Source organism: Perca fluviatilis, chromosome 15 (assembly GCF_010015445.1).
Source record: "Perca fluviatilis chromosome 15, GENO_Pfluv_1.0, whole genome shotgun sequence".
Taxonomy (NCBI): Eukaryota; Metazoa; Chordata; class Actinopteri; order Perciformes; family Percidae; genus Perca; species Perca fluviatilis.
In genome coordinates this window covers 26,482,671-26,507,239 of record NC_053126.1, presented here as the reverse complement: position 1 = coordinate 26,507,239, position 24,569 = coordinate 26,482,671, and the positions used below count along the sequence as shown (strand labels likewise).

The 24,569-nt window shown below is 41.8% G+C and overlaps 2 protein-coding genes across 5 annotated transcripts in view; one reads left to right on the top strand and one right to left on the bottom strand.

Moving 5' to 3' along the window:
- The window catches only part of LOC120574711 (thyroid hormone receptor alpha), a 67,745-nt gene extending 66,556 nt beyond the window's left edge, over window positions 1-1,189 (top strand). For all 4 annotated transcript variants that reach the window (XM_039825092.1, XM_039825091.1, XM_039825094.1 and 1 more), the window contains one exon: window positions 718-1,189. In XM_039825092.1, the coding sequence (XP_039681026.1) occupies window positions 718-968 (251 nt within the window). In that variant the 3' untranslated portion in view covers window positions 969-1,189. The remainder of the gene's footprint in view (window positions 1-717) is intronic.
- Window positions 1,190-17,550: 16,361 nt separating this feature from the next.
- LOC120574712 (dual specificity protein phosphatase 3-like) lies at window positions 17,551-23,103 on the bottom strand. Its single transcript, XM_039825095.1, has 3 exons — window positions 22,755-23,103; window positions 19,025-19,257; window positions 17,551-18,226 (listed from the first exon to the last, which is right to left on the bottom strand). Exons 1-3 carry the CDS (start codon window positions 22,982-22,984, stop codon window positions 18,027-18,029), a joined length of 663 nt encoding a protein of 220 aa, XP_039681029.1. The 5' UTR covers window positions 22,985-23,103; the 3' UTR covers window positions 17,551-18,026.
- Window positions 23,104-24,569: the final 1,466 nt, after the last annotated feature.

Genomic DNA, 24,569 nt, shown 5'->3' with positions numbered 1-24,569 from the left:
TATCTGTACACCGATGTCATACCATTTTGTAAGAACAAGGAGTTGTGTGTCTACATACACATCAAAGGTTAATACCAGTTTTACACATCCAGATCAGAAAACAAAATCATCATCATCCCATCAAATTTCATTCTACTTTGAAAGTTGTTAGTACAGGCAGAACAGTGGTCAGAAAATGCTTAATTAATAATAAAACCGGTTTTCCATTTTTCATATTATACCTCCTTATAGGGCTGCTCGATTATAGAAAGAATCATGATCACGATTATTTTGTTCAATATTGAAATCACAATTATTTAGCACATTTACTCATTGACTTTTGGAAAGATGTTAAACAACAAAAAAAAGTTAAACAAATCAACAGTGAAAACACCTTGAACTCTGAAATGTCCCTGAATACCTTTCCCTTTTGAACGTTTTTTTTTTTTTTTTTTTCATTCAGAACACAAGACAAAATAAGAGTTAACTTGCCAAACGTTATGTGCAAAATAATTGTTTTTCTAGATTACATTAGGAGCTGAAATCATAATTGTGATAACAATTGTGTTCAATTGCACAGCCCTACCTTCTCATGGTTGTTAGGGTCCCCTCATCACAAGACAAGAATACAACTAGATATTAAGCTTTTTATTTTTTTTTTAAAGTTACTTTCTGCTCCAAGATGAGGTGGACATGTTGCAGGAAATGTAACTCTTCCTCTCTTTCTTCTCACCCCAGACCGGTCGGGGCTGACCAGTATGGAGAAAATAGAGCAGTGCCAAGAGGCCTACCTGCTGGCGTTCGAGCACTACATCAACTACCGCAAGCACAACATTCCCCACTTCTGGCCCAAACTGCTGATGAAGGTGACGGACCTGCGCATGATCGGAGCTTGCCACGCCAGCCGCTTCCTCCATATGAAGGTGGAGTGTCCCAACGAACTCTTTCCTCCGCTCTTCCTGGAGGTCTTCGAGGATCAGGAAGTGTGACTCGAAGAACGTTAAAAAGCACGGCACCCCTTAAAAAGAACCCTGGAAGGAAATAAATTAGGGGGTGTCTGTGGCAGAGGTGGAAGTGTGGGGTAAGAACAAGAGTGGGGAAAAACAAATAGATTTTTTTATTTTTTTCAGGGGAAACATGCCCTGTAAACTTCTTTTTGTCCCTTTTTTTTCTGTAACACCCTCAAAAGGTCCAGCACCTCCCATCAGCAAACACACATCGACATTTAGATTCCTGACACACTGCTGTGAACGCACAGCGCAAACATATGCAAACACAAATCTCGTCCGTTAACTCCTCTTGCACCTCAGCTGTACTCTGCGCCTACACAATTGCAAACGGAGGGGCTTGTTTATGTCTCTACGCCCTCCGCACCTCAAAATAGTGTCGTTCTTTTTTTTTTTTCTCTTTTAACATCTGGGACCTGACCATTAGCTCCTCAGACGACCCCCCTCCCACTGCCGTCTCCCATGCATCTCCGTGACTACAATGGCGCCGTCTGTCCCCGGGCCAACAGTCAGCCGAAGCCCTGTGAGTGTTTGTCAGCCTGCCTCCCCCAACCCCCACACCCCCACATACGGACCTCTCTAACTCTCTCCGTCTCACATACTCTACACACATGATATACGCGTGCACAATGCCCACCCCTACACTCTTACCTCATATGTCGTAAAATGTATTTCCACATTATTGAGTGGGTGGTGGTAGTCTGTTGAGAGAACATGGTTACCCATGCCTCCAAAACTGAAGTTTATCTAGTTTATCATGCTGACATGCTAAACTCAGATGGTGAGCATAGCAAAGTTCACTGTTTAAACTTCAGCAATGTAATCAATATGAATCTATTGACAACATATTAATATCAACACCTTATACCTTTTCGTGCAAAATAGGTAGAGACTAAAGTGAAGTAGCTATAGGCTACATAGGAAGTGTTCCCACTCCTTTTATTGCACAGTGTCACTGACTGTACTTACTTATTAACACTGACAAGTAATCTAGACCTAGTATACCTCTCCGACACATACCTCCTGTTTTCATTACTATTAACGTCACACACACACACACACACACGCATATTACACTCAGTTGTGTTTTGATGTATTACCTCAGTTGTTTTGTTCTTCATCTCTTCCTCCTCCTCAATAACGACTGGGCCGCACTACACTGCGTGCGTGTGTGTGCGCGTGTGTGATTACGTCTTCACATCGGAGCCCCTGCCCTGTTAATCCCACTGTAGCCCGCCTCCTCTCCTTCCACCGTCTTTTGGATAGGTTCAGCACTGGCAGATGGAGGTGGTGCTGGCAGTAGGAGGGGTTGTTGTCACTTACCTCTGCAGGCCCTCCCCCACCCTCACCCGTACCTGTGTTCAAGTCCTGCTTGAAACCAACAGATTCTACCTCACCTCTCATCATCTCAGTGCAGCTGCCCCTCTGTCTGCAACACACTGACATGAACGCACACACATATATATATATATACATATACACACATACACACATACAGTATATTGTTGCCACCATAGACCCGTTGCGTGTGCTGCTCTGCCGTCAGAGACAGTACAGCAGGTCTTTTAAACGGGCCGTGGATCAATATTCGACAGCTGACATGGAAGACATTTTCTCCCCTTTTTTTCATTTTTATCACACACCACTAGGGACCAAGAGTCACTTTGGATTCTGTTTTTTATTTAGTGACATCACAGTGTGCCGATTGAACTTAAAGGAAACTGTCAGAAGACACTTGGAAGCTGGGACTCCAGTGGAAGCCATTTTGGCCCGATTGGGTCAAGCCAACAGACTGTTGTGGGTGGAGACTGGGAGAGGAATAAAAGCAGCAAGTGAGTCAGCAGGATTGGCCTGTGGATATGGTTCCATCCCGACCGAGGGGAGGGAAACGGCGAGCCAACGACTTTGTTGCGTGTGCCGCTGTGATTTAGGCTACGCCAGCAGCAGAACCACCACGTGTAAAATGGACACTTGTTCTCGCGCATACAGTACATCTCCAGATCCTTCCCTCACCGTCGCAGCAGAAAAGGACACCAAGAAACTTTGTGAGCGACACCCCTATCCCAGAAACATACAATATGAATTGAACACTGCTGAAATAAGCTCCACCAACCATATCCCAAATTGCCATCCACTACAAATAACTATCAGGTTTTTTTCTGTTGCACTAAAAACTACAATGTCTGTATCCCTGAACCCCTTTCCCTGACATCTTTTCCTGTTCCTGCCTGTCTTTAGAAGTCTTAACAATATTCTCTGAAATCTCTCACACGCACATAAAAACCACACACGGTCCGTTATCTCATCTCTTTATTACCTGCTGAAACCAACGAGGACTGTGAGACCTGGCCTTCAGGCGCTACCACTCTCAGTGTTACTTATCTACATTGCAAGTAGGGATGTCACAGTACCAAAAATCTAGTATTCGGTACCGATACCAACAAAAGCACACCATACTCGATACTAAAGTCGAAAACCACAGTGTGTAAAAAAAGAAAAAGAAAAAAGGAAGACAAATAATAATAATACTTGGCAGGGTGGGCAGCGTCATGTCACTCTTCTTTCAGTGTTTTCTTTTAGTTTCAACTTTCTGTTATGGTGTGGAGTGGAGGGGGCAAGGAGAGCGTGATTTACGAAAACGTCTTCTTCTGGACCCCACAGCCCATTGCTTTGAAGCCTGGCGTCACCACGCAGCCAGCGTACGCTACCGTCTTTCATGAGTTCACCCGGAACTCCCAGACAGCACGAATGTTTAGTTACGTCTGTTTCTCTCTGCCGTTGTTGTTTTTCACAAAGAGCCGGGCTGGTTTAAATTTAACTGATGTTATAGAGGTCCGTTAAAGCAAGCGCTATCAGAGCAGACGTTAGGTTGTGATAGACAACGGCAGAGAGAAATAGACTCACTTGCGGTTTGGGAGTTCCAGGTGAAGTCGTGAAAGCCGCCACCGTAGATGTACGGTAAAGCCAGAAGCTGAACGCGGTCAAGCCGTACAGGAAGATGAGGGGCTATTTGCTGATTTTCCATGCTGGTCGGTGTTCTTCTTCAGCATTTAGCGGCAGTCTAGAACATTTTGAACGTTAGGCGTATATACTGGAAGGATTGCATCCAACGGTACCTACGGTACTGTGGAAAAATGAGTACCGGCACGTTTTCAGAATGTTGGTACGGAAGTATCGGTTCTCGTGACATCCCTACTTGCAAGGTTTTAAAAATAGAATCGTAAGCACTGATAATACAGGGATACATACACTTACACACGCACGCACGCAGCAGCAGCACACACACACACACACACACACACACACACACAGCAATACATGGATCAAGCAGTACAGTTTCACCCCAGCAGTCTCCAGGCCTGCTGTGTTCGCACCGTACTTTGCTCACTATCACTGTGAATGAAAGCCATTCTGCCACTGGGTTATGGCTCAGACAGGGTACCGCTGGCTTAGTAAAATTCTGACATGTTAAAAATGTGCCTCACAGAGGTCGCTAATACAAATAAACAGAAGCCTATATTTATATATATATATAAATATAATATGTAAATGTCACAGTTGTTGTATGTGGCATTCAAGCTAGAATTTACGCTACTGGCTCAAATCGGATCATGAATCCATCATGTAGCAAAGGCTGTCAGAACTCAGTCTCTCCCCAACTGTATTAATATCTGTAAAATAATATGTAGTTTGCAGTTTACGTCATATTTGCATTATGATGCTTGTTTTGCCTTGTGGATGATCACCAACTAACCCCTTCAAAGTTGACCCCACCTTTTGCACACCTCTTTATCACTTCAGATAGCACAAGAAGTACCTTAAGCAGAGATACACCTATTTCCCCCCCACCCCCTTTTTTTCTTAAAAAAACCTACCACACCAGCACCACAGAGCACACTGCCTTCAGCCATGATCCATTGCACCAGCATAGCAGAGAGAGAGACCAATAGTCCCCATCCTCCTCACCTAAAAGCCATTTTGAACCTGGACATCACTGCTAGCTATGACAATGCTATGTTCAGACAGCAGGCAAATCCCATTAGTGCTTCATCTGATGGGATAATAGTGCAGGTTTTTTTTTAATCGGCTTGGACACCATGTTCGTTTACTGTCTATATGACCTTGTTGTCATAGCAACAAGGCCACCCGGCACACGGTGACGAAGAACGCGTTTTCCGCATGACCGACGACTCGAGATGCTTCAACAAACTAAAGACGTGGAGTGCTCATTCCAACTTTTATGGCTTCATTGCCTCCTTGCAGTGCATTCATGAGAGAAGTTTTTTTTCTTTTTCTTTTCCTATAAGGGATATATATATATATATATATATATAAACTAGAAAACTGGATTTGCTCTGCGTGTTTGAGCATAGCCTTGGTGGTGCAATTTTGCAGCCAAAGCCACAGAGTCTAAAAACGACACCATGCCACCGGTTGAGGCTAGAAGGGGTACAGCTAGCGTGTCGACAGTTAAAGGAATACGCCACCGTATGTTGAAATAGGGCTTATCACGGTCTACCCTGGCTGTAGATAGGTGGGCCAACGCGTTTTTTGTCTCAGTGCAAGTAATTAGGTTGTTTTTTTTACTTTTGTTGGCTCACTTTTACTCACAACATGCTAACCGGCAACATAGGATTCCATTCACTACGTTAAGCTAAGCTAACTAGCGGCGGCGCTGCCGGTGTTGCACCGGACTAAAACAATGCTTGCACAAAAAATGCATTGGCCCACCTATCTACAGCTAGGGGAGACCGTGATAAGCCCTGTTTCTACAAACGGTGCCGTAACCCTTTAAGTTTAGGCACCAAAACGACTAGAAGTTTATGGGAAAGATTAGGGTTTGGATTCAAACACTCCTATTAAAATTATTATTATATAAGATTAGATTTTGCGAGATTTTGCGTAACTTCCAGCTATAGCTGTATCCCTTCTAGCCACAACCAGGTACACCCTGTATCACTTTCCACATTTCCTAGCCGAGCTGCAAAATTAAACCGAAAAGTTGCCGTCTTTCTGCACAGAGAACACAGAATTGTGTTCTCTGACTCTCTCTCTCTCTCTCTCTCTCTCTCTCTCTCCGCTAACGTCTCTCTCTCTCTCGTCTCTGAGATTAAAGTTAGGGTTAAGATTTATGTTCCGTTTACAATAAAACTAAAATGTGAACTTGATGCTAAGCTCTGCTGCTGCTGCAGCGTAGCACAAAACTATAACAACCACTCCGAAGCAGTTCAACAATCATGCAACTCTTTTCAACGAATAAACTACTTCTACTACTTTTATTACATACCCAGGGAAAACATCCGTAAATCAACAACATCCTCTCCCCCATATCTTTTCCCGTCCTTCCACTTCTATTCCGGCACCCCACAACATTCCCATTCTAGTCCCCAGTTTCCAATCCTAACCCCTAATTTACAACCCGATCCAAGTACCCTTTCTGTATTTATTTCACTCTGTCCTCTTATTATGCAACTCCTCCTTCCTTCCTTCCTTCCTTCCTTCCTTCCCACACACACACACCCAAAGAAACCTGCCCCAACTCATGCTAGCACCCTTTGGTGGAGATGGTCGACGATCCCTGCAGGAATATGTCCACACGTGGAATGTAAAATACTGAAATTGTACGATTAAAGACACGATGTGAAGTTCCACACTCATGTTGTTTTTGATGTTGTCGATGTTGCTTTCGTTGTGCACCAAGTGTTCGTTGTTCTGCTAATGCAATGGGTGGATGCGTTTGCCGGGGACTTGTGGCATGACAGAAGTCTTTTTTCTTTAATATAGTATGTTTATAAAAGACTTGTGGTGCAAGTGACTGAATACCCCGAGCGATCTAAAGCGAGAGATGAAGTGACTTTGTTTTGGATAGCGAGAAAAAAAGCTTCTTTTTTTTTCTCTGTCTGATTTTTTTTTATTATGTGGTTATTAATTTGCATCTGATTTTCTTGGTAAGTGAATGTCTGTCTATCTTTGTTGATGCTTCACTGTGATAAAATGGCTGTATATGCATTTTTGGAACATCGTCGGTGTCGTAGCTAGTTCTCAAATGTCACCCAGTGGCCAGAGTTTGAATCACCGTCAGCCCAGCTGAAAACTAAGTCCGCAGAGATCTTTAAAACAGCCTGCTTTTCCATTTCTGGGAAATGTAATCAGATTTAGCATTTTAACTTTTTAGTTGCCTTATTCTGGTGTTATAATCTGTAATGAAATGTGTTATACAGTATATTCATAAAAACACTGCAAAATAAATTTTAAGGAATAGGCCCATTGGTCAAATTACATTATCTGATGAGAGTTTTGGCACTAGCGCTAGCTCTGCAATGTGTATGCCAGCACTTTAATATACGCTTTATCATAGGCGACTTGCGTTATTCCAAGTATAACCTTTTAGGAACACAAATTTGCGAGTGGTTTGGATTCATACTGTAGATTTTTCAGAAGTTTTGAAGCCTGCGTTTGGGTTTGTAATACGGAAACGGAACAAATTACACCCCCTATTGTGGTAGTGTAACATCAATTCAAGTTCAGGGAGCATAGCTTTTTGGCATATGATTAGCTGGAACTGAATCAGGAACTGGAAATCAATGTATTTGCTCCCACATGTAAGCAATTAGCTTAAAACATGATTTCTTCACACAAATTACGTTGTGTGTCCTGCGGATGAAGAACCAGCCACAGGGCTTCCTCAACAGCTCATGTTCACACATGAAAAGTCAACATGTTGTTTTCTTCAAACCTTTAGCATGCACATTGCTTAGTCTGATGGCTAATCCCACTCTCATACTGGGTAAGGTGGATCAATGGGCCAAAGTCCCATAGAAGGGGTGTCATTTCCTCTAAAGAAACTATCGCTAACCTCACAGAACAATACATTTCAAGTACAGTTTCACTTAATACTTTTACAATGAATGCATTTGATTTTCTTTAGGACTGCTCGAAAATTATTGGTGTGGGGATAGGGGTTGAACGTTGTTTCCACAGTTGCTTGGGCTGTATCGCTTGCTAAGTTCATACTCCTCCTGATCTGGGTCAATAGAAAACCCCCCCACCCATGCCCTGACCTAAGCCTTTAGACTTGGCCAAATCTGACCTTAGACGAGGGCTCATGTTGCGATGTATAAATCTGCCATATATTAATCTCGATGGCGTGACAAGAATATTTGCTTTTGATGGGAAAGAAAAGGCTCACCATCGAGTAAAGAAACAAAACAAAAACCCAAAATAGAAACCAAAAGAACTGCTTTGTGCCAGTGTAGGCTAAAGGAGGCAGAGAGCTCAGTTTCAAGCAAAAGAAAATCACCAGCGGTTTGCGAGGCAAAATATGGAACAGGGCCCAACAGCGGTCTAAGAAGGATTCAAATGTGGCCCCCAATTCTTTGAATTAAAAACTGCCGGCTTGAATAGTTTTTGTTGGAACAATTCAGTTTGGAGATCCTGGTCCAAGCCTGAAAAAAGAAAACGCTCAAAATGTGTTGCAGAGGGGGGCGCAGGTTCGAATCCAACCGGCTGCCCTTTGCTGCGTGTGCTCCAGCCCACAAGAAACAGCTTTGAAGAGAGACGTTCTCTTCTTTGAGCCTTCAAATCTCCTCAAATATGCAATCCCACACTTCTATATGTGTTCTTTATTACAGGCCAGTACGTTGTGCCTTGAACAAGAAAGGTTTAGGACCCCCAACGTCCCATGATGACAATGTCCACTCTTGTTTTTCTTCTTTGCTTCCTGCAGCTCCCTTTCACAGTGACTTGTTGCAGTAGCACACAACCCGGCCCTAATTAGCGTATATCTGAGCCACATCATGTGAGGCCCTGCACACGCAGTGGGCTATTTCCGGTTTGCGAAGCAGCCATAATCTTTTGGCACAGCACAGTGTTGAATGTAAAGCTGAGTGAGGTTGAAGCACCCCCAGACGAGAGTTTGATAGTGTATTTCCTAATGCTGTTTGGGGGGGTTTGCAATGGTTGCACGGTTGTTGTATGTCTTGTTTTTCTGTGACAAATCATTCATGGCACAATCAGAGAATGGCATCTCAGTGGCTCAAAGCTGTTTGTGTTTGTGGCTATGTGACATTCATTTTCGACATTATAAAATGATTTGATATCAATTTGCCTACGTTGCCTTTTGTGCAGCTGCATGAGAATCTGACTTTCAGTACGCTCCGCAGCCCCAACAACGGCCTCACACGTTTCATCGGTCGATCAAATAAAGTACATCTGAAAGATTGTCTTTTCAGGGTGCTGTAGCACTTAAAACGAGAAACTGATTTGAGAACTTATACGAATCATGTCACATTGATTTTATTTACAGACGGACACTCTGTATTAATGCTGCACATATTTATTAATTATTCATTATTTAAATTTGGAGTGTTGTCAGTAGTGAGAAGCGCGAAAACAGTCGTGTGTTGCCTACAGCATGTTATCCTCCTGCTACAGTTAGCACCCAGGAGGCTTTTAGCCTTTTAGCTTTAACATGTTCGAGATGTCATTACATAAGTGCCTACCCATGTGAAGTGATTCCTTCCGAGTGAACACAGTGAATCTGACTGCAGTAGATGTGAAGACATGCATACAAGTTGTGCTAATTCATATCTCTGTTTAGTTCCAGTGTTGAGACGGCAAGACTTAGGGACCGTCTACAAACTACAACACCAAAATACAAAAATATGTATTTAACGATTAAATAAGGTAGTGCCTCCAAACTTACCTCAATTATAACTTGTATCCTGCTAGTTGTACTGCAGCACTTGCTTTTAAAAAAAATAAGCATATGCCTATTTTTGTATAATAGAATATATAATATTTTTGCATCTCTTTTCGGTGTTGTAGTTTGTAGACGGTCCCGAAGCACTCGTTAATGACATTTTGAACATGTTAAGAGGCTAAAAGCATGTTTAAAACGCGCCCTGTTTCAGTCTCCTGGGTGCTAACGCTAGCAGGAGGATAACACTGTGTAGGCAACACCGATTGTTTTCGTTTTTCTCGCTACTGACAGCACTCCAAATTTACAAACGACAGAGCTACGTGTTGAAATTGACCGGAAATCTCCTTTAAGAGGAAGCTACTGCTGCTCCAAAAACGGCAGGCCATATGGAGCCTTCTTACACAAACTAATATTAGAGGAAAAGAGGCGGAACGCGTTGGCCGAAATGCAAATCTCGGAACCCATCGGCTATTGTCTGACGAGGTAGCTTTTTTTTTTTAAATGTATCTGCATATGCAGAGAAATAATCCGGTCATAGACGTCGCCTCTTAACTCTATTGTCTCCAACACTGACTTTGGGCGATAAGGTCTGACTCGCAGTTTCCGTTCATCCCAAAGGTGTTTGGTTGGACAAAACCTAGTCTTGGATCTTCCGCCGGATGTCCCTCGCCTTGCAAAACTCCAAAAACCAATACACTGGTAAGAGCAAATGAGGTTTAACCATGTCTCAGCTAATTTAAATACCTCACGTTACTGTATTGTGTGAACAGTTAACTATATTTAATATTGTATGTGGCGTTTTCTTTTGCGGGATGCAAATGTTCCACCAAAACAAGTTCCTTCCTGAGACTATTTTGCAGAGCCACCGTCACTGCGTCCGGAGCACAGTGCCACCCAAGACGACTGTGATTGGTTTAAAGGAATGGAAACAACCCAGAGCGTTTTTTTGCTCCTATTCCAGAATGTATGTGTGGTGTAGCCAGACCTTACTCCACTGCGGTGTGGCGATAGGTCTGGCAAACGGGACTAGAAAAACCATGAAAAACAACAATGAAAAGGTATAAAGTAGTTTGAAGTAGCAAAGGCATGCTGGTCATTTGCTACTGTATATGGAATTAAAAACCAATATTGAATGTAATGCTCCCAATAACTGTACCCTATACGGTGTGCACAGTCTGAGTTTTTATGGTTCAATTTTCCTAAATTTAGAAACGGACTACTAAATTATTTCACACTCTGAAAGTCATGAAAGCCAGTCGATGTCAATTTAGTTTTAGCGATGTTGTGGAGGTAAATGATGTAACACTTCCATCCCCTTCCAAAAAACACAGAAGGGCACAGCTGGTACAGAGCCGACATGCCGCATACTGGCGTGTGTGTGTGTGTGTTGTGTGTGTGTGTGTGTGTGTGTGTGTGTGTGTGTGTGTGTGTGTGTGTGTGTGTGTGTGTGTGTGTGTGTGTGTGTGTGTGTGTGTGTGTGTGTGTGTGTGTGTGTGTGTGTGTGTGTGTGTGTGTGTGTGTGTGTGTGTGTGTGTGTGTCATCCATTACAGATTGTTCCCATCCGCTAAAGGAAAAGTGCTTTCAGCGCAAGGCTCTAAAAATAGAACAGTAAGTTTTGATGATGATGTTCATATATACTGACATTCCATTCCTGTATATATTTATTTCCTTTATAATTTTGATCCTTTTCCTCTGTTATCCAAAGTAGAGCACATACTTTCACCCACGTGCTTGCATCTGATTCACATGCTGCTATCCTAAGAACACAGGATTTAATTACAAAACATGTTTTATCATCATGTTTGCAGTTGGTAAGACAAAATTACCATCCCTCATCTGAGATCAGTACATTATATTCCCATCAAGAAGTTAGATCCTTGATGGGACAAAACCCATTATCTACTGAAATGCTCAAAAATAATGTTGCTAATCCTCTAGTTTTCCCCTTAAAGGAACAGCTTGACATTGTGGGAAATACACTTATTCCATTTCTGGCCAAGACTCAGTGAAGATTGATAGCACTCTCGTGTCTGTATGGTAAATATGAAGCAGCCAGTTAGCTTAGCATAAAAACTGGAAACAGCTGGCCTGCCTCTGTCCAAAGGTAACAAACACCTGCCTACCAGCACGTTTTCAAAGCTCACCGATTCAATTGAAGCCTCCGCTGGTTGGTTTAAGAGCGAATTAAACCATTACAGACGCAATATAACGTGTTAATTAGTAGGGGTGGTACGGTTCACAAAACCCACGGTTCGGTTTGTATCACGGTTTTAGGGTCACGGTTTTCGGTTCTGTACAGTTCTTGTTATTTTTTCTTTTAATCTTTAACACTCCAGAATATACTTCAGCATATGATATATAGCTAAAATTAGCATATTGAATGCATGTTGCACAAAACATGCACACAGTGGCAGTTCTATATATTGTTTTATTTCATCATAGGTACCATGAAATCCAAAATGTTGCTCCACACACCAGACTATAAACGACGCTGGCGCATCCTCCAGCTCTGGGCAGCCTCTCTCCCACTTGACATTTCTGCAGGTGACGTGACCTGCAGCACCCTACTCCACTTGAGGAGCGGGGCTCGGTGTCTCTCAAAATCTGGACGAAAATCTTTTAAACTGACCTTTGTCGATCTGGAATGAAGACAGATTCAGCAACTGCACGGCCTATTTCTCGCTTAAAATGTTTTCAGAAAACGTTTCGGTGAACTATTTTAGTACAATATGAGATCGTGTTCTGAACGAGCCGCCATGACAGTCTGTTTTGAAATTAGGGACCAGCCAGACCCTATGACGCGATTGTCCAATCAGCTGCCATGGGTTGCGTTTTGTCACGCCCATCCCGCTCGTCATTTCCAGTAAGTGTTTTAACATAGGTGTATAAAGTGGGCACTACGGCAGTAAGAGGTTAGTGCAGCTTAACAGTGTACTGACGAACCGTGCGGTACACACACGCTCCGAACCGAGACTAGCGAACCGAGCGGTTCGGGTGTTTTTTCATGAACCGTACCACCCCTATTAATTAGTGAGGTGGGACCGGTTTGAACAACGTTTGGCTGTACAGATTGAGTTTGTAGTGACGGAGCCACCGGCGGGCTCAGCTAGAGCTTTAAGAGGCTGAAAAATAGATCTACCAGTTAGAAACAAATACCGAGGATCTACATGGTGCCTTCATTCTTCATTCCACACACACACACACACACACCAGACTCCATCTAAACCCTCACACGGCTGCCCCAGCCCCCATGGATTCATTCATGCAGACTGGTGTTATGTAACAGAGTTTTACCCTTGTCTGCTAACAGACATGACCTTGCGTCAACTCCATGCTTCAGACCGGGACACAGATGGAGAGGGAGGGAGGGAGAGAGAGACTCAAAGACCTCTCTCTCTCTCTCTCTCTCTCTCTCTCTCTCTCTCTCTCTCTCTCACACACACACGCGCCTTTTAAAAGACAACTTGGCAGAATGTTAAGGATTAAGAGGGGCTGGAACAGTACCAGTGAGTGGTGTTTGTTTTGATGGCGAACCATCCACCACATTGAGAGCGCTGACAACTTTCAAAGAGACTTAAGTTGCACATTTTAAACATTTGCTTTGTGGGTTGTATGTAGATCAGAAGACACTGGATATGAGGCTTTAGCATAAAGGGGAGAAGTCCATCGCTGCAGCTCAGACAATTGTAGTGGTTGTATTAGACAGCAGCATGCTAAAATCAAATCTTTTTCGGTAACTCTTTATAATAGTGGTGCATGACTTATCATGAATTCGTGGATGAAAAAGCATGAATTCATTCATGTAGTACTTCATCAACTATCAGTAAGGTACAAGGATTCATAGTATCTCATGCAGGACTTCAAGCAGGAACAATACGTTCATTAATGCATCAATTAAGGTATTTCAATCATCATGAGTTCTGATTTATTAATGATGTCCATGTGTTCTTCAAAAAACTGACCAGTCATTGCACTAACTATATATACTCTGAAGAATTGTGGTGTGGTAATCACGCTTCTGCACCTGTTGATGTAAATGTCCTCCAAGGAAGGGAGGCTGCTGTTTGTTATTTTCCCAGCAGTTTAAACTACTGGTTGCAGCGCCTTGCTGTCAGGCGCAGAGCAGTTTCCATACCAGGCGGTGATGGAGGATGTCAGTGTGTGCTCTCCACCACACACCGCTAAAAGGAGGTCAGGACAGCAGGCCGGTCTACTTCAGCCTCCTCAAAGTCCAGGCGTTGGTGGGCCTTCTTTATGATGCTGGTTGCCCACGTGACATCGTTGGAGATGTTCATCCCCAGGTATTTAAAGGTGGACACCGTCTCCACAGCTCGTTTGGGTTAACCCCTAAAAACACTACACACTACGCTTCCCACGATGCAACTAATATGCACAAGTAATTGAAGCTTCTAGTATTTTTACAATATTGTGATGCTGATGGAACTTGCAATTGGTGATGCTGCTGATCTTAGCACTGGTACAACTATAGTAGTCCGACTGCTCCCTCTACAGGACAAAGTGCTTATTTACATCTATCATACGTGTTAAATCTTTAGCTAGAGAAGCAACCTACTGTTTAGTGAACTCATAAAAGACTGTGGCCTCAGTCAACAATCTGGAACTCAGCAGGGGCGGAGCCAGGCGCTCTAAACATTCGGGGCTCAGCCCAAACATGCTCCGTTTATGGCAGCCAGATGCACTATTTTTCGAACCATTTGATAATAGAATGCCTAAAAATCAGTACATTATTTGGGATAAAACATGATAGTTGCCAAGGAACAGAATCATCCTGTAGATCCAACTTCCTGTTGTTATATTTAATTTGTTCTCCAATATCTTTTATGATTCTGAAACCAGAACACAACAAATGTTGATAATGCTATTTCACTTCTGCTATCTAAAAAGAGGCAAACATTTTCTGATTGATGACTGTTTTTAAGTTACATAACAGGTAGTGTAGGAATTTGGCTTTAACAGCTTTACTAATCTTGAAAGAAATTTTCCGTAAGAGTTCACAGAATGAATGGCGATATTTCCCCAGTAAAAGAACTTTTGCTCCGTTGATTTTCCGCTCCAGTCAGAGACTCGGTGGAAATGACACAAGGTTAAAGTAATTTTAAAATCGTAAAATGTCCGTGGCTTTTGAGAAAACATTAATAGCAACCTGCAACTATCAATAAATTTGTTTGAAGAAACTCAGTCGTGTCATCTTCAATTTATTTCTGAATGTAAGAAAAAGAGAACAACAACAATCACCAGTGTCATTAGATAAAGTGCAATTCATATAAGCAGTCTCATAATCTGTGGGACTCAATGAAAGCCTGCTGACATGACCAATACATCACACTACTCAGTAATGCACATGATGGTTCACAAGTTACAGGCTTAATAATGCACGTTGTGACGGATAACAATAATAATGCACAATATGACTCCGTAAATGCATATAGACACATAGCTGTGCTAACCAAGGAATATAAACATTTTGGCTCACACTTGTATTACAAAGCATGCTGCTGTACAATATAAAACTGCATAAACTCTGACAAAAACACACAAATATTTACACACTAATGTGCAAAAGGTGTTAACTGTGAAGTTCTCCGATAATGTGCAAGTTACGGCCAAACAAATCTCACTTTCTGGCAGTGCTGAAATTACAATCGGAGGTTTAAGTGGCTTGGTTCCACTCACTGGACAATTTGGCATGATGTCACAGGTCATGTGCCCTCACTACACAGCAGGTGTATAGAATGAGAAGAGCTCCATGCAAATGTTGGGTGGGCAATAATGTTAACGTTGTCTGATGTAAGACTGTGAGGCATGCCCTCTCCCAAAGCTGAATAAAGGAATTGGTTGTTTTGGGGAAATCGACTTACCAAGAGTTAGATGAGAAGATGGATACCACACTCATGTCTGTACATTAAATATGAAGCTACAGCTAGCTTAGCACAAAGACCTGAAACAGCCAGAAATAGCTGCCCTTTTTCTTTAATCCAAGATTGCAGCTTGGAGGTTTCATTTTTGCCATCACCAGCCAGGGCCCGATTTAAAAACTCAAATTTCCACCGCTTTTTATCCATGTGTGTAAGTTGAATACATATTCAGAAGATGGCGGTCACACACAGCAGTACACAGCCCATCCATTATTCATGACATTACACAGACTATAAACTAAAAACTAAAAAAAGAAATTGTAATTTGCGCAGACCGGACCCGTTGTTCATTTTGACAGAGGCTAGCTTTTTCCCACCAGTTCCCATGAGCTAAGCTAAGCTAAACAGGTGCTGTGACAGACATGAGTCGCATCAATCTTTATACCCATGTCTTGGCAACAAAGTGATTAATAATCAAAACAAATAAATTAAATGATTTCCCCAAAATGCCGAACTATTCCTTGTTTCTTTTGCTGTTTCAGTCTTCTAGACATATACAGGTCAAAGATTGTGCCGTTTTCTAAAACATACTAAACAAAATATGTGATATCATCCTTCCATAGTACCCTGAATATACGGTATATGTGACCACGTGGATCAGCCTCTTATCCCGCCCTATACACGCCCAGTTGTAACCATAAATAGTCAATGCAAAGCACCTCATGAATGCTGATAAGTATGTTAATGACCCTGGCAGCAGTTCTTCGTTACGCTGAATCATGACGACTGGCGGGGGAAAGAGCTAAAATCTTCTCAGACTTTCAGGAATTGCTGCAAATTGAATTATAATTTTGGCCTGTTCTCGCACAGTGTATGGAAACCTGATCTATAGACTACATATATTAATAATACCGTCCAAAACGGCAGGCATTACGGCACACTGGGACAGCTTCGATATTCCAGACCTAGATTTAACAGAACTATATATTATATCCAAACAAGCCTTAGTGATAAAGTTGAAGATTATAATATTTATATAATAACACTTAGCTGTCTGCCATTTCCCTAGGGAACAGCCGGTAGGCAAACACACTATTCTTCATGCTGGTTTTGTCACAAACTGTATTAAAGTTCGGACCGATAACGAGGACATTAAGGGTAACGGCTGTATTTTCAGACTTTGACATTTGATGATATATGCACGGTATTAAAGACAGATATTTAGTCATTTACACTGTTTTCTGCAGTTATCTAATGTTAGGGTATTTGATGCTATCCTGTATTCCATGGAATCGGGCCATCTCCTCCTCCTGCGCTCCGTAGCGGACAATGTGACGGTGAGACAGCGCCGATTAAATATTAAGAACACATTTTTATTCAAGATTTAAGTTGGATTTTACAAGGTGTTTCTGGAACAATTGATAATTGTTCCAGAAACACCTTGTAAAATCCAGCAGGAGCGCAAATAACACTGCTGGATTTAATCTTCATGATAACGTGGATGATATGGAGTGAAAAAATGTGCGTGAGACATAAATACTTGAAAATATTACAAGTTATCGTTCTTCCCACATTTACTTTCTGCAGTCTGACATCAGTTCACCACCTCACCATCTGCGTCGCCAATTCCCATTGTCTCCCAAATGCGCGTACGCATGGGTCAGAGTTTGCGTGGAGGACCGCACATTCTCCCGCCAAGATTGTTTTTTATAAATCACAACCTTTGCGTGGGAAGTGGCGTACGCACGTTTTCGGCCCCGTTTTATGCGTACGCCACGTTTATAAATGAGACCCCTGGTGAATGCAGTGCACCTGGATTTTAACCTCACAATGTAGGGCTGTGTAATTAATAAAATTTCGATTTTGGCTCCCAACGATCACAAAAACAATGTAATCGAGAAAAAAACGATTATTTTGCACATTGCATTTTGCAAGTAAACTCTTATTTTGTCTTGTGTTCTGAAGGGGAATTCAAAAAGTTCAACCGGAAAAGTATTTAAATTCAAGGTGCTTTTACTTTTGATTCGTTTAACTGGTTTTTTTTTTAAGTTCAATAAATGCAATATCTTTCCAAAAGTCAATGAGGAATCGTGTTAAATAATCGTGATTTCAATATTCACCAAAATAATTGTGATTATGGTTTCCATAATCGAGCAGCCCTATCACATGTATGTATGATCAGCACATGGCGTCACCAGTGTTTGTTTGAGCACAATTAAAACACTGTACGTATGTAAGATGTATGTAAGATGTATTATTTTGTACTATACATACACACACAGGTGCTGTCAGCCTTAGTCTTAGAGAGAATGTCTTTCATTCTCCAGCTATCCTCCCCTCCAGAACATCCCCTCACAGATCTGCAGCTTGATAAACGTGTAGAACAAGTGAAAGAGAGTGATGTGCAGTTAAGCATATTTTGGTTCCCTGTTACGGACAGTCTTCCTGCCTTCTCGTCTGCCTCATTTGTTTCCCTCAGAAGCCAGCCTCTGGTTCAGGCGACAGAGCTGCCGAAGGAAGCCGTCGTTGGGTCCGATCTCTCTTCTGTGCCGCACCGTGGCCAGAGCGCTGTGGACGTCCATGTTCTGATGAAGCATCAGGTAGGCTATGACTAAGGTAGGCGAGCGGCTGTAGCCTTCCCTGCAATGAACGTACACTTTACCTGCAGAAGCAAAGAAAACCAACCGTTGCAGGTGTTTGACCAAATCCACAGCATTGGTGTCTGAGATATTACACTTGAGTTTAATGCCGCATTCATTTAATTTTTGGGGGCCACTTCAAGGGTGGTGGGGAAAAGCTCAACATTGTCATATTATAACCTTGTAAAGTCGTTATGGCTGAAGTGTTAGCAAAGCCAGTGCCTATTTACAGATTCAGCAGACACAGAGGAACATAAACCTTCATTTGGAGATGGAATTCATTCATTTTGTGTTTCTGGTCATAAGTCCAATATTAATTCTCCTTTCCTTTAAAGGTCCCATAGTATGCTCACTTTAATGTTTATGCTTGTATTTTGGGTTTCTACTAGAACGTGTTTTAAATGCTTGAATGTTCGAAAACCACTTATTATTTTTCACAATTTTTCTCGTACTGTCTGTCTGAATATAACTGTATTCACCCGTTGTATCTCCATATTTCATCATTTTATTTTTTTTCTTCATAAATGAATGCTATTGGTCACCCTTTATGTCTGTGGTTTTTACAATACTGTATTTAATCAGTGATGAGGCGATTTCATCTGACTTTGTCGAAGGTAAATAGCTCAATAAAATGTTTTCAAATTTGCCTTTTTTAATTTCCTGACAAAGCAAGGGTTTTGGACATACAAGGGTTTCGCCTGACAGCGACCATTTTTAAAGCGTGCTTGTACTTAAGATACAGGTTAAGCACAGTATAAAACCTATGTTTTGTCAATATGGTTTATGACCTTCAGTTAATTTCAGCTCTGCTATCCTCTCACCTTTCCCATTTTTGTATGCCAGTGCCTTCTCTATGAAGTCTGCCGCCTCTTCAAAGTAAACGCTGATGTCGAAGTGGTCGGTGTCGCTGGCTGGTACGCCGTGGTAGGTGATTCCCGAGCCGGCATAGAACTCAGCGTTGGTGTTGACGTGCATGAAGGAGTTTCCCTCGGCGGCGTTCAGGACGTGGGTGATGCCCCTACGTTTGAGACGCATCACGTTCATCGCCACAAACCTGCAGCGGATTGGTGAGCAAAACAAATACACACCATAGCATTTACTTCGCTCAGACTGCTAATGCTGAGCAGGGTTGGGTGTTGTTTGGGTTTTTTCTAGGGCTGGGCAATATATCGATATTATATCGATATCGTGATATGAGACTAGATATCATATCGTCTTAGATTCTGGATATCGTAATATCGTGATATGAGATAAGTGTTGTCTTGGTTTTAAAGGCTGCATTAAATAGTAAAGTGAAGTACTTTTCTGAACTTACCAGACTGTTCTAGCTGTTCTGTTATTCGCCTTTTCCCCACTTAGACATCAGTTATGTCCACATTACTGATGATTTATCTAAAATCTAAGTGTGGAGATATTTTGTTAAAGCCCCAATTGTCAACCCTAGAATATCGCCGCAATATTGAGGTATTTGGTCAAGAATATCGTGATATCTGATTTTCTCCATATCGCCCAGCCCTAGTTTTTTTCCGATACCGGTTTTAAAACGGTGCTGATGCCTGCACAGTGCAAGAAACAATCATTTAAAAAAAGATAATAAAAAAGAAACACAAAATGACAGTCTGCGACATTAAGGAACGGCTTGTTTATTGTTAAGGCCACTTGGTCTAATGTAAATGATTTATTAAAAACGTGATAACAATAACTTCATTCACCAGTAAATTGCTGTTAAACGAGAAAGGGGTACTTTACAATAACTTTGAATGCACAACGAGGTTTACTAGTTTCAAGTAAACGCACCATTTAGTCCCGTCTGATGGCAGACAACAGCAGGGACCATAATCACTAATTTTGCTTCCTCGGATGGATACTTGATGTTGATGAAGACAGTGTGTGGTTGGTTTTTATACCAGGTAGGCTTTGTCAAATGTGGTTTTCACACATCGTTACAAGATTGCACTATGCAATAATATGTCACATGTAGGACACAAAATGGTGTTCCATTTTTTTGTCTGTGGACAATGTGTTCATTCAGCAGTGAATAAACACAAGCGAGATCTGATGCTTCTCACTGTGAAACTGCTGTACTTCTTGGCACCTCCTGCCTTTTTATATATAGAGAGCTAAAAATAGAGTGGCTGCGCACTGGTGCTAGTTGTACGTCACGCCTCCACAAAAAAAAGTCTGCCAGGCTTTCAGACTACAAAGTGGAACTAGGACAGACACATCAAAACAAGAAAAAGCACCAGCAGAGGGAACGATGCGTGGGTGCATGCTCTCTTCACTAGGCTTCACAGAGCTGTGCCGATGCATTTTTGTATTTCTGAGGACGCTTGCTGCAATATGACTGACACATGGTGCTTCTGCTCTGGCCATTATGACTCCTTTTGGAAGGTGGGCGGAATAATGGAGGCACTAGAGAGGTTTTATCTCTGAAAATACACTGCCAAGACTATCTGTGCTGGTGGAGAGTTTCTCTTTTAAAGCTTTCAGATCTCACCATTTAAAATTTAGAATATGCATGCTTGTAAGCCTTAAATACTCTTCCAAGCCTGACATTCTTTACCGTATGACAGCGCATGTTGAGCTGTGGTGGATTTAAAGTGGGCCCATACTGTGTAAAAAATGATGTTATTCCCATTGTGACAAGTTATACTAATAACTCGGTTAGGAAATTGCAGAGTTAGTATTTAAGAAAAATAAATCTGCTAATACTGAACCATTTCGGATTTTTAAGCCGAGGAAAGAGGTGAGCTGAAAAAGACGAGGCAAAGTGTCAACACTAAACCAAAGAGGCTTTTTCACTGCAGGTAAAAAGTCATGGCTTAGAGGTGCACTCCGAATATATGGAATGAAAGTCTGAATATATTGACCAAAAGTCTGAATATATTGAATAAAAAGTCTGAATATGTTGAATGAAAGTCTTAATATATTGAATGAAAGTCTGAATATATTGACTGAAAGTCTGAATATATTGAATAAAAAGTCTGAATATATTGAATGAAAGTCTAAATATATTGAATGAAAGTCTGAAAATATGGAATGAAAGTCATATGAAATGAAACTTGAGAATTTTGAATGACATATATTTCTTCATCAGTAGAACGGTTTTGAGTATAGTTACCAGTACTATTTTTGGCCTGTACATGCATTTGCCAGGGTGTTAATGATCTCTTAATTACTTTTATATAAGTTTCATTCCATATATTCAAACTTGTATTCATTATATTCCGACTTATGTTCCTTATATTCAAGTTTTATTCCATATATTCAGACTTTCATTCCATATATTCAAGTTTCATTCCATATATATTAAACCTTCAAACACACACACACACACACACACACACACACACACACACACACACACACACACACACACACACACACACACACACACACACACACACACACAACATAAATGAGAGTTCTTCTGGAGTTTCAATCTCCCCATTTCTACCCCATACATGATGAAACCATGATCACCGCTAGATGCCAATCAATCCTAAACACACGCCCCTTTAAGACTATTCAACATTATATATCATAGGCTCCAACCAAATTTTAATCACATATACTTAAATATTTATCCTGATCCGACAGCTTTTCTTTATTATGACTATGTGCATTTTGATCCGTAACATGTTTTTCCTGTATATGAAGTTATATATTGTTCATATTGTTGGCCTATGGTGCCATGATTTGATTATATATGATACTTGATTGATTCAGTGAGTAGTGTCAGTCTGCAGTGTGACCTGATTGGTCCTCGTCGGTCAATCAGCCTGTTTAGGATGGTCTCTCCTTTTGTCTGTAAAACAGCCTGATAAAGGTGTGCAGGAGTCTGTAAAAATCAACAGGGGGCCATCAGGTTGGGCTATTTGTGGATCCTCCATCCTTGCCAGCTCTGCCTCCCTCTGTTTCTGCTCTATTTGGCTTTTTCATAACATTCCTCCACCTCTTCAAAAATTAAACGAGTCTCTCTGTCTGACAAAGCCCTCATGGCTCCAGTTGCCTCCATGCCTTCATGCATACAGTCACACTTAAACATGGAAATAAAACATGAAGCCTACATATGTAGGCTACATACTGTATAATGTCCGTACTGTAAATCATGGCATTAAGTTGCCTGATAACGTCTAGATTATTTTAGGATCCTACAGCATGGTGTTCTTGTTAAAAGACACATAATCGTGCCTTAAATGATTTAAATAGTGATTCCTTACTGCAGGTTGATATATGTTTACATCTTTTGTGGCATGATATAATAATAATAACTCTGTTCGGACACACATAGTTTGCTTTAATTGCCGTGTAATATAAACGTATCACCGCATTAACAGCATGCAGGATATAGCCTAATTAGTGGTTATTAAATTGGAATGTATTGTTTTAATTGCGGTCAAAGGCACACCAGATATAGGCTAGGCTATTATCTATGGGGATGGTTTTGCTGCGTGCCCTGAATAGGAGAAGACGTGTTTACTGTCCAATCATAACTAAGTGGAGAGAAAAATGGGAGTTATGAAAAGCTGGATCACAGCAGCGACTCACGCGTTGCCGACGTAGATCCTGGGGTAAACCTCGTGGAAGTGTTCGGTCGGCCAGCTGTAGAAGCCGCTGTCGTCCGTCAACAGATCGTTGAGCTGCTGGACGGTCACCTCGAAGCTCGACATGTCCGGTCGGTGCGGAGCCGCGGTCTTCACCTGTTGGTTGGGTTTGTTCTTCATTCCCGAAGACTGAAGTACCGCTATAACTCCCGCAGCAGGCACACACACAAACATACACACACACAGGTGGATAGAGGTGGTAAATGTGGCAGACAGGTGTCGGTTGACCGGTTCTGATGGAGTGAAGGCTGCTCCGCTCTCCGAGCGCCTCCAGCGCGGCTCAGCACCGGGGAGCTAGTTTTGGGAAAGCTAAACCCACAAGCAGGGCCGGTCTGGGCTTTTGCAGGGGGGGAGGGGATTGTTACAGCATAGAAAATCTGCTTAGAAATATAGGAAATATTGCATAAAATAGAACATCATAATGCAGTTCTGCTAAATAAAACATCATATTCATTTCATCTGTGTTCATTTTAAACAAATTGAACATCCAAATACAATACACATTTCCCATAGGCTCAGTCTGCCACTTTTATTTAAAAAAAAAAAAACAATTTCAGTGCTGGTTCCATTATATCAGAATTTTGGAAACTTTAGTTGGTCATGTGACAAGGGCTAGGAAAATTGGCAGAGCAGGCAGCCAAGTGACAGTACTCTGATCCAATGGAAATCACAGTTGTCAGATTTGCAGGGGCGGAGCTGGATTCTCAGTACAGTGGGGGCGGAGCTTCTTCATGGGGCCCTCTGCTACCAAGTCATTTTAAAATTAAAAACGTTAACGCCAAGTAAGCCTATAAGTCAAATAAAACACAAAGAAAAGCCACATTTTTTGACAAGTTTGTATTGACGAACAAAGAAAACAGTTTGCCAGTCAAGTAACAATGTTTCAGCACCACGGACAGCGACAGCTGATGGACAGCGATGGTGCTGAACAGGCCAAGTGCGCTCAATCAGTGCCACACTATATAATTGACATGGCACTATTATATAGTAATATATATGTGTGTGATAAGAAGAGCTGGACTATCACAACGTGAGATCATATGCAGTAATTAGCTTCTTTCAGCTAATAATCTGCAATGTGTCATTTGGCGAGAGACCCGTTCTCGTCAAGTGACGCAAGATCTGCGGCGTTTGAGGGGCCCCTAATTGGCACGGGGCCCTGGGGCGACCGCACCCAAGGACCCACGCTATCTCCGCTACTGTCAGATTGACATGCCGGTGCCATGTGAAAAAGCACATCAGCAACCTGTTGCCCGTAAACTTCACCACTGATATTTGGAGTAGTTGTGTTAGCCCAATGTCTCTCATCAGCTTAACGGGCATAAACATGAAGAAAGTCATATTTCAATCTGCTCTGTCTGCATGCAGTTTCTACCATAGACTATTAATATTAATGGACAAACCATCTGGTTCAGCGAAGTACTGCAAACTCCACGACGGATAGCAGATCTCCACAAATCGACGGGTGACGTCACACATGCTCTGTCCATTCATATTTACAGTCAATGGTTTCTACACAGCGTTGTTTTAACAACCACAGCGCTGCTCTGTAAATAGCGATTTTAAATTTTTTCACAAACAGGCTGAAACGAAAGCTCTCTGTGTGTAGTCTAACTGTTTTAACTGTAATAGTTTGCCACAAGTCTTTAAATTTGGACAAAACCGTGAACTGGTGCTGGCGTAAACAAACCATCCTCTCCGCTGGATCGGTAAATCCACATGGCTACTTAATATGCATGTGAATGACCTCATCGGACTT

Bases quoted from the DNA above. Each gene is read 5' to 3' on its own strand.
- LOC120574712 (XM_039825095.1), bottom strand. From the start codon at position 22,984: ATGTTTGTGTGTGTGCCTGCTGCGGGAGTTATAGCGGTACTTCAGTCT. The intron at 19,258-22,754 runs GTGAGTCGCTGC...AATCCGCTGCAG, and splicing joins AGGATCTACGTCGGCAACGC to GTTTGTGGCGATGAACGTGA. The intron at 18,227-19,024 runs GTGAGAGGATAG...TTGCTTCTGCAG, and splicing joins GGCATACAAAAATGGGAAAG to GTAAAGTGTACGTTCATTGC.